At 40.2% G+C, this 12,608-nt stretch overlaps 1 protein-coding gene across 1 annotated transcript in view; it reads left to right on the forward strand.

Annotated features, from left to right (window-relative positions):
- LOC132815300 (polyamine-modulated factor 1-binding protein 1-like) overlaps positions 1 to 12,608 on the forward strand; it is a 318,458-nt gene that overhangs the window by 43,405 nt on the left and 262,445 nt on the right. Inside the window, exon 4 of the mRNA XM_060824144.1 lies at positions 3,522 to 3,605. Within this exon, the coding sequence (XP_060680127.1) occupies positions 3,522 to 3,605 (84 nt within the window). The remainder of the gene's footprint in view (positions 1 to 3,521; positions 3,606 to 12,608) is intronic.

Here is a 12,608-nt window from a genome sequence, read left to right on the forward strand (position 1 = left end):
TGCTGCAAGACCAGTGGGGTTCATTTTGGCGGTGGGGCAGAAATTGAGCCCTCAGCTGAGAACTTCATTCTCTGCTGGTTGAAGGGTGTGGTTCAGATAGTTGACAATCAATTTCCCCGTTGTGATAACGTTTTCAACTGTGGCACCAGGGAAGGCTTGGCTGGTGGTGATGCCAAGTTTCTCCAGTTTCTTGAACTTGGTATGCATGTACGTGGTGTAGTTCTGTTGCCTTTGTCTGCTTGACAGTGTTGCATAACTACTGCTGGATGTTGATTTCAGCAATAGTTGAAATCAACACTGCTGTAGAGCTGGTGCATGAGATGATTGAGGGGTTTGTGAGAGGTGCAGTGGCAAAGTCCCTCAGGGTAGTCTGTGTTGTAGGTCAACTTGAGTGAGTTTGTGGTCCGTAATCCTTTTGGGATCTTTCCTGCTTTCTTACATTTCTGCAGAAACCTGATATCTCTGTCGATATGCACGATCTTCTTGGAGATCCTCTCCACTGTGAGCTGGCAGGTAGTGGTGTCGATGGTAGCCATGATGTGGAGCAGCCGGTGTTGGACTGGGGTAGACAAAGTTAAGAATCACACAATACCAGATTATAGTCCAACAGGTTTATTTGGAAGCACTGCTCCTTCATCAGGTGGTTGTGGAGTCTAAGACACAGAGTTTACAGCAAAAGATCACAGCGCCGTGCAACTAAAATGATATATTGAACACACCTGGATTGTTAAGTCTTTCATCTTTTAGAATGGATTGCAGGTTTCAGTTCATTCATGTGTTAAGCCCAGAACTTCTTTTAAGTCACCTTCTCAATATAACGTAAGGTTTTATAACAAAGCATAGTGGGCGGCACGGTGGCACAGTGGTTAGCACTGCTGCCTCACAGCGCCTGAGACCCGGGTTCAATTCCTGACTCAGGCGACTGACTGTGTGGAGTTTGCACGTTCTCCCCGTGTCTGCGTGGGTTTCCTCCGGGTGCTCCGGTTTCCTCCCACAGTCCAAAGATGTGCGGGTCAGGTGAATTGGCCATGCTAAATTGCCTGTAGTGTTAGGTAAGGGGTAAATGTAGGGGTATGGGTGGGTTGCGCTTCGGCGGGTCGGTGTGGACTTGTAGGGCCGAAGGGCCTGTTTCCACACTGTAAGTAATCTAATCTAATCTAATGATATCTCAGGTCAGACAAGGAAGCACCATGCTGTCCATAGGGTTTTTTTTATCAATGTATCAGTTAGACCAAGGAATTACTGGCACTCAGCGGCAATCTTGGGGGAGCTATAATTCTGTGGGGCCATCCTGTGAGGGCTTGCCAATCAATCTGGCTGTCAGGTAATTTTTCCTTAATTTCCATTATTAAAGGAACAATTGCCCATTTTTCCAGGCTTCTGGTAATTTGTTGGCAGAGGAGTGTCTACTGGCTACTCCTTCAATATATGGCAAATTTGAAGGCAGCCACCTGAGGATAAAAGGCCTTTGAACCCAAGGTTCTACGCTTCAATGAAGGTACCTCTGCTACCACCAATTGTGCCTTGGCCCTGTAGCCACTGCTAGACAGATTCCTCTCTAATTGTTGGGATGTACCTGACTGGCTTCAGCATAGGAATGAATTTATTTCTTCCTTCATCTTATAATGGAGGCACTATCTCATTGTCCTTACAACCTCAAAAGCAGTCACCTCTGTAGATTTGCCAGTCCTCTGTCTTGCTCGTGAGAGAGCTAGGCTGCTGTTTTCAACTTAGGGTAAGCCTGGCAGCAGACTCTTAATTGGACATTGCCGAGTACTGTTGGCTACTGCTTGTGGGCTTGGCATCTGCTTTTGGTCCTGACACTAGCATTGTCCAATGCTAGGAAAATCCTAACCTTAGCCTTAAATAAAGCAACCATCTAATTAAAGCACTTGTTGGTATCTACCATTTCCGCTCTCACTCATATATTCATAGAAACAGAAGCATGTAGAAAATAGGAGCAGGAGTAGGCCATTAGGCCCTTTGATCCTGCTCTATCATGCATAAAAGTAAGGTAGAAATTGGTTTTACAGTAAAATTGCATGTGATTCAGAGTCTGTCTGTTGTGAACATTTTCACCATAGTTTTTTGGTATAAAAGTGGCATTGTTAAATCTTGTGATGTATTTGCGATCACAAATTCTTATGCTAATTTGTAAGCATTTCTTTTGCAGATTTAAAAATATATTTGATATACAATCCCTCCTGAATATTGTCCTTGCTTTAAATGCAATGAAGGTTTTCAATTTTCATTTTGGAAAAGATTTTGGATTCTATAAAATAGAAAGGAGGACTCACCCCTCACTTCTGTCATTTAAGTTTATTGAAGACAAAATGTGTTTTCATTTTGTGCTTTATGGTTTATTTTTATCAGAAAAGAGAAAAAATAGTGAATTCTTTAGATATATTACTTTCATACCACTATATTCCATGTAAGGAACATAAATTCTGTTTGGGAAATTGTTTATTAACACATATAATAATTCACTAATATCAAAAACCCACATGTAAATGTTTCTTTGTTGTCATTTGCTGTTTTCAATATATTAGGATTTCATATTTAATATTTAAAATTTTTTAGATGTTTACGAGAGAACTATGTTTTGATTACCAAGGTTGTGAAATTAGTTTCTAGTACAGATTATATTCTTCAGTTTAATTTATACATATTCAGTAGATGACCTTGATGTTTATCTAGGCCTCGAAAGAAATTATTCCACAGGATCAGATCAAAAATAGTAAATAAAATGACATGTTTGAATTTATGCAAATTACAGCCTCAGCAGTACTAGAAGACCATTTGCCATTTAATGAGGGAAGACTTGATATAATTAATTCTTGATGTACAATTATGAGCACATATCAGAACATAGCTACAATGTGATATGGAATGAAAAGGACAGTCTCCAAAAACTTGCATGATGCTCTGTCATCTGAGACTGTACTTCATGAGTGCAGGGTGAAGGTCAAAGAGCTATCTTAACTCCATCAATCCTGTGGACAGTTACAAATGACCTTTCACTTTCTATAAGACATTCAATATTCTGAATTGTAGGGATACATTTTTCTGTGTTTAGAAAATGGAGAAATAAAAGCCTTTCATGCTGTTAAAAGTGCAGTTACTGCAGGATCTTCTGAACGGTTCATTCACCCTGTGCGCTGATAGAAACTAATATCTAATTTACACCATCTGAGTCACATTCTGAAAAATTGCATTTCGACAGTTGTGAGTGAAACCATAGGTAAACTTTCAGCATATAGAGTGGGTTATTAGTCACTACATCAGACATTTCATCATTGTGAATAGAAACATGGAATTTGCGCATTTTTATGTATATCTTGTATTGAAACATTGGAAACCAAAAATGCAGTCCATTGTTCAGCACTGAATTATTTTCAATATATGTATAAAAATTGCAGCACTTTACTAGGTATAGGTGGGCCAGATTTTTATACATTAAGATGGTAAAAAACACTAAGGAAGAATTGTACATGTGAATTATATTTCTTTATGCTTTATAGATTCATCAGAAGGAAAACAAATTGTGTGCTTTGCAAAAACAGTTAGTGGAGGCTCAAACGCAATACTCGGCCTGCTATGAGGAGGTAATTATGTTATAAATAAACTTCAGAATCTTTTCTCATGACTTAGTGTTTTTCATGCATCAGTTTACATAATTGAGTATCTTTCGTGTTGCCCATCTGGATAGAATAAGGACATATTATCAATCAATTTTATGATAGCCCAGATTTTGTTAGAACAGGTCATCAGATGGTGTATGTTGTTCAGTAGACTTGTTTGTGTATATTTAGTTTTTAATAATTTTTACTCATTGACTTTCTGGAGCTACAAACTGATAAAGGTCAGCAAAGGCAAAAGGAGCAATAGGATCTCTGGGAAGTTGAAGAAACATGGAGCAATCAGAAAATTGTGAATTGGGGAAATTTGAACTGATGAGGAAGTTAAATTAAAATGAGTGAATCCATTATCAATCAGGCAAACAAAGATATATGTAGATTGAGAAGAAGGACTGGATAATGGAATTACTGAGTCATACAGCACAGAAACAGACCCTTCAGTCTAATTCATCTGCACTGATCAGACATCCCAATCTGACCTAGCCCCTTTGCCAGCACTTGGCCCATTATTCCTCTTAAACCTTTTCTATTCATTTACCCATGCAGATGCCTTTTAAATGTTGTAATTGTACCTGCATCCACCACTTTCTGTGGCAGGTTGTTCCATACACACACTACCCTCTGCATAAAAAAAATTACCCCCCAACCCCCATGCTCTTTTATAAATCTTTCTCCTTTCACCTTAACCTATACTCTCGAGAAAAAGACTTTGGCTATTCACCCTATCCATGCCCCTCACGATTTTACAAACCTCTATATGGTCATCCCTCAGCCTCTGACATTCCTGGGGAAAATAACCCTAGCATATTCAGCTTCTCCCTATAGCTCAAGCTCTCCTGTCCCAGTAACATTCTTATAAATCTTTTCTGCACCCTCTCAAGTTTAACATCTTTCCTATGGAAGGATGACCAGAATTGTATGCAGTATTCTAGAAGTGGCCTCCCTAATGTCGTGGACAGTCACAATATGATATCCCAACTCCTTTGCGCAATGTCCTGACCAATGAGGTCAAATGTACCAAATGCCACCTTCACCATTCTATCTATCTGCGATTCCTGCCATTTTTAAGGATTAAGAGAGAGAAATTAAAAGTAAGAAAACATTCTTTAAATTTCCTAATATGGTCTGCAACCCAAAGTAATAAATCTTCATTTTCTGGTCAAGAGAAGCTGATTGGAAGTGGTTTACATTTATCACATTATTATTGAGCTACGTATACAGTTAATTCTAAGATATTTGTGCTGAGATTAATAGACATATTTGGCACGTCAGTCAGGGCTCAGGAAACAGATGCAGAGTTAAATAAGACAGCTCACACTGAAGCTGAGGCTGAAAGAGTTCAGGAGTGATATTGCATTAAACTGGAGTTCTGACAAGGAAGTGGAGATATCCTCCCAGACCTTTGGACAAAGAATGGACAGCTAACAATCAAATAGTGGTACTGACCAGATATAATAGTGAGATATTATGGTTAATGCATGAAATTCCTATGGTAGAATATATAGGAATTTGGAAATGTAAGCATCGCTGAATAGTTATTTTATTTGGTCAAGATATCATTAAGACCTAGTGCAGTTCTGTATAATAAGTCATAAATGTCAGGTAGTAGGAAAATCTCAACATGTAATTAAACTAGAACCATTGATACCCCATGCAAGATTTTGAAGAACCGTTTATTCATGTTTATAAATTATGTAGGAACATTATGAAAGTGAAAATAGAATATTAATGTATCTTTGCCATTATGAATCTGATAATTGGATTTCCAGAAATTATTTTGTTAAGGGCTATCTATTTTTAATGTAGTAGTGGAAAAGTTAATTCAAGTTTTGTTTGCTTGTTATGGACTACCAATTGAGATACAAGAATCAAGGTTCTAACTTCATGTCTGATGTTTTCTGCAAAATCATTAGTAGTCTGGATATAAAACAATGGAAATCAACTGTTATTAGCTGCAAATATAGGGTGCTTTGGAGAAATACCATCAGATTCTCAAAACCATGATCAAGGCATAAGATCATAAATATTCTCAGGATTGGGAGAAAGGAATAGATTTTTTTCACCATTTGCTATCAGCAGTTCTTCAAATAAATCTACTATGTTTAGTCCATCTGAATTGATTTATAGTTATGAGATCAGAGGTCTTTTAAAATTGATGAGGGCAAGTTCTTGAAACAAGAAGATAAATTCTCCAAGCTGGATTACATGTCAATGTTTCTAGAAAGTGTCACAGAAGCCATTCAAAGTAACACACAACATTCTAAGACCTCAGAAGTGAAAATGAATGAATACACAAATATTCAGTATCTAGAGTATTTCACGTGCAAGATGAAGTATTTATATTGTTACCTTTGCATGGTGAACCTTTGAAAGAAAAGTTCAGTGGTTCATACAAAGTAGTTAGCGTTAGTAAAGCGGCTATTGTTGATCATAGGAAGAAGAATCGTTATATCACATGCACGTGCCGAAAAGGTATCAACATAGGAAAGAGAATAAGGAGGAGCAGGTGTGCCAGGTGATAAGAGTACTGCACGATGAAAGAGACAACAAGCAGGAGATAGTAGGAGAGGTAAACAGTTCTCAAAGCCAGTCTCCATTGTTTTGATTAGCTAACATCGAAACACTGGGATAGTTAGACGTGGAGTTGTCATATTTAGACTTATTTTCTTCCATCAATTACTGTAAGCTGTTGCCTTTAATCAGTGACTAAGAGGCCTTGTTGCTAATGTACCAGTCATCATGCACCTCCCGTGATGTAATGAAAAAAACTGAATGGAAATTGAAGAACAGAAAGATCTGACAAAACAGTAGGAGCACCTCAATGAACCTTGTGGACTGATGCTATTGAACTACGTTTTCCAAATTTATACAGAACATAGAGCATAGAACAGTACAGTGCAGTACAGGCCCTTCAGCCCACGATCTGTGCCAAGCATTTAATTTAATCTAAGGTCAACTTAACCTTCACACCCCTCAATTTACTGCTCATGTGCTTGTCTAGCACTAGCTTAAATGTCCCTAATGTCTCTGACTCTACCACTACTGCTGGCAGTGCATTCCATGCACCCACCATTCTGTATGTAAAGAACCTACCTCTGACATCTCCCATTTACCTTCCTCCAATCACCTTAAAATTATAACTCCTTGTGACAGCCATTTCTGCCCTGGGAACAAGTCTCTGGCTCTCTACTGTATCTATGCCTCTACCTTTTACACCTCTGTCAAGTCACCTCTCTTCCTCCTTCTCACCAGTCTGATCAACCCCTGTTCATAAGACATGCCCTCCAGTCCAGGCAGCAGTCTGGTAAATTTCCTCTGCACCCTGTTTAAAACAACTGCATCCTTCCTATATTGAGATGACTAGAACTGGACACAGTATTCCAAGTGTGGTTTAATCAGGGTTTTATAGAGCTGCAGCAAACTCTTGTGGCTCTTAAACTCAATCCCCCTGTTAATGAAAGCTAAAACACCATATACCTTCGTAACAATCCTATCAAATTGCATGTCAACTTTCAGCAATCTGTGTATGTGGACCTCAAGATCCCACTGTTCCTCCACACTGTCATGAATCCTACCTTTAACCCTATATTCAGCATTCAAATTTGACCTTCCAAAATGAAGCACTTCGCATTTATGCAGGTTGAACTCCATCTGCCACTTCTCAGCCCAATTCTACATCCTGTCAATGTCTTGTTGGAGCCTGCAACAGCCTTTGGCATTGTCTACAACACCACCAACCTTTGTATCATCGGCAAACTTACTAACCCACCCTTCTACTTCTTCATCTAAGTCATTTATAAAAACTACAAAGAGCATTGGCCCAAGAACAGATTCCTGCAGGACACCATTGGTCACCGACCTTCATGCAGAATTCTTTCCATCCACTACACCTCGCTGTCGTCCTTCCACCAGCCAATTCAGTATCCAGTCAGCCAAATTTCCCTGTATCCCGTACCTCCTGATTTTCTGAACGAGCCTACAGTGGAGAACCTTATCAAATGCCTTGCTGAAATCTATACACCAGATCCATTGATCGACCTTTGTTAGCTTGTCTCATCACATCCTCAAAGACCTCAATGAGGCTTGTGAGGCATTACCTGCCCTTCACAAATGGCTGATGAAGGACCTTAGCCCAAAATGTCAGTTTTCCTGCACCTCAGATGCTGCCTGCCCTGCTGTGCTTGTCCAGCACCATACTCCCACTGTAATCTCCAGCATTTGTACTCCTCACTTTCGCCTTCACAGAGCCATGCTGACTATCTTTAATCAAACTATGTTTTTCCAAATAATCATAAATCTTATCTCTCAGAATCCTTTCCATTACCTTGCTTAACACAGACGTAAGACAGACTGATCTGTAATTCCCAGGGATTTTCAATTCCCTTTCTTGAACATAGGAATAACATCCACCTCTCTCCAATCATCCAGTACTACTCCCATGCAGATTGATGATGCAAAGATCATCACCAGAGGCACAGCAGTCTCGTTCCTTGCTTCCTGTCGTAACCTTGGAATATATCTGGTCAGGCCTGGGGACTTATCTATTGTTCTCACTAACAACAAGGTCTCTCTATCTAGTGAATACTGAAACAAAAAACTTTTTTAGGGCCTCCCTACCTCTTCAGATTCCAGGCACAACTTCCCTCCACTATCCCTGATCAGCCCTACCCTCTCTGTCTAATCATTCTCTTATTCCTCATGTAAGTGTTGAATACCTTTGGGTTTTTCCTAATCCTTCCCACCAAGGCTTTTCTGTGCTCTCTCCTAGCTCTCCTCAGTACATATTTGAGTTCTTTCCTAGCTACCCTGTGATCCTCGAAAGCTGTGCCAAATCCTTGCTACCTCAACCTTACGTAAGCTTCCTTCTGCCTATTGACGCGAAGCTCCTCTTCTCTTGTCATCCAACGGTCCTTCACTTTAACATTCCTTGCCTGTCTCAGTGAGACAAAGTTATCCAACACTCACAATAGGTGCTCCTTAAACAGCCTCCACATTTTGTTGTGCACTTCCTATAGAACAATTTTCTCAATTTATACACCACAGCTCCTGTCTAATAGCGGTATAATTTCACCCCCCCCCCCCCCCATTAAATACCTTCTCATACATCTGTTCCTCCACCCATAATTTTTTTTTTGTTTGTATCTGCCTGCATGTAGATGTTTTAAAAGAAGCTTAGCATATTAATTAATAGAGTTATCATTGATTTTTCATAACTGCTTACTTGCAATTAGAATGCACTTATTAATAATAAGCAGTAGCTCTTATTAAGTACAAAAACTTTCTTTTCTCTGTTAACTTGATACCAGCAAACAGGAGGATCAGGGGCTTTATGTGCTTTGATTAAATTATTAACTTTCATGCTGATTTTTTGTGCATAGTGGGGCTTGAGAATCAGTGCATACCAGGAGCAGCATTGAGCATATTTGGAAGTGTTCACCTAGTGAGGATCCAGTTTAGTAATATTTGCATGCCTAACAGAAGAAGCAATGCATGATAGCTAGAGCTAAATAATTCCACAACCAATGGATCAGAGCAAACTCTGCAGTCATGCCATGTTCAGTTATGTCTGCAGAGGGCAACTAAAAAAGTAGTAAGAGGGGAGAAAATAAAATAGAAATGTAAGATAGCTAGTGGCAGAGAAGAAAATTGTAAGAATTCTGTTAGCTATGTAAAAGGTAAGAGAGAAGCAAGAGTGCTAGAAAACGTAGCTGGACAAGTAATGCAGAACAAGAAATGGCGGAGAAATTGAAGAGGTTCTTTGCCTCAGTTTTCATAACGTAAGGCTCCAGCAGGATGTTGAGACCTCAAAAGAGTCAGGAGCAGAGGTAAGTGTAATGGCCATCAAAAAGGCGAAGGTGCTGCAGAAACTGAAAAGTCTGAAACTGGATAAATCACCCTGACTGGATGGACCACACCCAGAGTTCTGAAGGAGATAGCTGAGGAGATTGTGGAGGCATTGATGGTGATTTTCAGCAATCACTGGACGAGGGAGGATCCCAGAGGACTGGAACATGGCCAATGTAATACCACTGTTTAAGAAGGAAGGGGAATGAAAACCCGGAAATTATAGTTTCGTTAGCCTGACCTCATTGGTAAGATTTTAGAATCCATTATTAAGGATGAAATTACAGAGTCCTTAGAAGTGCACTGTAAAATGGCCTGTGTGAGCACAGCTTTGTCAGGGGTAGGGGTGAGGGGGGAGTGTAAAGCCTGACAAATCTGTTAGAATTCTTTGAAGAAATAACATGCAAATTAGACAAAGGAGAGGTAATAGATATAACCCATTTGGATTCCCAGAAAGCTTTTGACAAGATGCTGCAGAGGAAACTGCTAAGTCAGATAAGAGTTGAATGGTGTTAGCGTCAAGGCACTGGCATGGACAGAGGATTGCTTAACAGGCAGAAAGCAGAGAATTGGTATAACGGGGTCTTTTTCAGGATGGCAGCTGGTGACAAGTGGGACTGTGTTGGGACCATAACTGTTCACATTATACATTAACAATCTGGTTGAAGGTACTGAGGGCATTGTTGCTAAGTTTGCAGATGATACAGAGATATGTGGACGGACATGTAGTATTGAGGAAACGGGAGGCTGTGGAAGAACTTGGACAAGCTAGGCAAGTAAGCAAAGAAGTGGCAGATGGAATACATGTGGGAAACACTTTGGTTTGAAGAATAGATGTGCACAATATTTTCTAAATGGGGAAAGGCTTCAGAAACCTGAAGAACAAGGTATCCTAGTTGAGGATTTTCTTAAGGTTAACGTGAAGGTTTCATTGGCAGTTGGAAAGGCAAATGCAATGTTAGCATTCATTTCAAAAGGGCTAGAATGCAAGAAGTGGTGATATATTACTGAGACTTTATAAAGCTTTAGTCAGGCTGCATTTGCAGTATTGTGAATAAGTTTGTGTCCCGTATCTAAGGAAGGATATGCTGGCAATGGATGGGTCCAGAAGAGGTTTACAAGAATGATTTCAGGGTTGAAGAGTTTGTCATATGAGTATGGTTGAGGACTCAAGGTTGCACGGTGGCTAAATGGTTAGCATTGCTGCCTCACTGCACCAGAGACATAAGTTTGATTCAACCCTCTGGAGACTGTGTGGAGTTTGCACGTTCTGGCCCTGTCTGCTTTGGTTTCCTCCAAGTGCTCGGTTTTCTCCCACAGTCCAAAGATGTGCAGGTTAGGTAGTTTAGCCTTGTTAAATTGCCCATAGTAATCAGGGATGGACAGGCTTGTTGGATTAGCCATGGGAAATGCAGGGTTACAGGTATAGGATTGAGTAGAGAGGTGGGTCTGGGTGGTATGATCTTCAGGGGGTTGGTGTGGGCTCCTTGGACCATATGGCTTACTTCCACACTGTAGGGATGCTATGGCTCTGGGTCTGCTCTTGATGGAGTTTAGAAGGATGAGGGGGGAATCTAATTAAAACTTACAGAATACTGAGGGGCAAGAATGGTATGTTACCTTCCAGGTACTCAGGTCAAGGACTCAAAAATTAACTGATTATAATTTTAATATATAAGGCAGAGATGGAGAAAATTCTTAAAGTTTGTCCAGAAGAATTGTTAGCCAGTTCCTAGAAAGCTGAACAAGGGAGGGGACAGTTCTGATACCCCCATTTTCAGAGTAGTAAATAGTGAAGAGGATAACAATAAACTTCAAGGAGTTACTGATGGATTGGTCAGCTGGGCAGAGCATTGACAAATGAAATTCGAACAAGTGAAGTAATGCACTTGGGGAGGGTTAGGAAGACGAAGAATTACACTATGAATAGTATGATCTTGTAAAGTACTGAAGAGCAGAGGAACTTTGGTATGAAAATCCACAGATCCCTGAGGTAGCAGGGAAGATGGATAAAGAGGTTAAGAAGGCATATGAGATGCTTGGCTTTATTAGCCAAGGCACAGGATATAAGAGCGGGAGGCTAAGCTGCAACTATAAAATGCTGGTTAGGTCTCAACTGGATTATTACAAGCAGTTCCTCATCACCACTCTATGACATGATGCGAGGGTATATTGGGGATTTACCAGGACGCTGACTATACTGAAGGGTGTGAACTGTGAAGAAAGATCGGATAATTGGTTTTTTTCCCTTAGAGAAGCCAAGCTTGAGTGGAGACTGGAAAGAGGTGTCTAAGATTATGAGGACCATAGATAAGTGGATAGGAAGGCAGTTGTCTGTTCAAGGTGTCAATAACCAGAGTTAAAAATAGCATTGAAGGTTAAGAGAAGGGTTAAGAATTCTTTTTTTCTCTCAGTGTGTGTGGAATCTGGACCGCAATCTGTGAAAGAATGGTTAAACCAGAAACTCTCAACATATTTAATCACTATTTAGATCTTCACTTATATTGCCATAACCTCCAGGACTATGGGCCAAGAGATGAAGAAAGGGATTGGTGTATTCAAATCATTGTTGCCCAGAGTAGACACAATAGGATTTTAAAATTCACTCATGGGATGTGGGTTTCGGTTTCTGGTCGGCATTTATTGTCCATCCCTAGTTGCCCTTGATGTTGAGCTGCCTTTTGAACTGCTGCAGGCCATGTGCTGTAGGTTGGCCACAATGCCTTTAGAGAAGGATTTCCAGAAATTTGACCCAGTGACAGTGAAGGAGTGGTGATATATTTCCAAGTCAGGATGGTGAGTTGCTTGAAGGTGAATTTGCATGTGGTAATGTTCCCATGTAACTGTTGCCCTTGTCCTTCTAGATGGAATTGGTCATGGGTTTGGAGGATGCTGTTTAAGGATCTTTGATGAATTTCTGTAGTGCATCTTGTAGATAGTATGCATTGCTGCTACTGAGCATCATTGGTGGAGAGTGTGGATGTTTGTGGATATGGTATCTTTGACCTGGGCTATTTTGTCCTGGATGGTGTCAAGCTTCTTGAATGTTATGGGAGCTGCACTCATCCAGGCAAGTGAGAAGTATTCCATCACACGCCCGACTTGTGACTTTAGATTAGACTTACA

The sequence above is a fragment of the Hemiscyllium ocellatum genome, chromosome 4 (assembly GCF_020745735.1).
Source record: "Hemiscyllium ocellatum isolate sHemOce1 chromosome 4, sHemOce1.pat.X.cur, whole genome shotgun sequence".
Classification (NCBI taxonomy): domain Eukaryota; kingdom Metazoa; phylum Chordata; class Chondrichthyes; order Orectolobiformes; family Hemiscylliidae; genus Hemiscyllium; species Hemiscyllium ocellatum.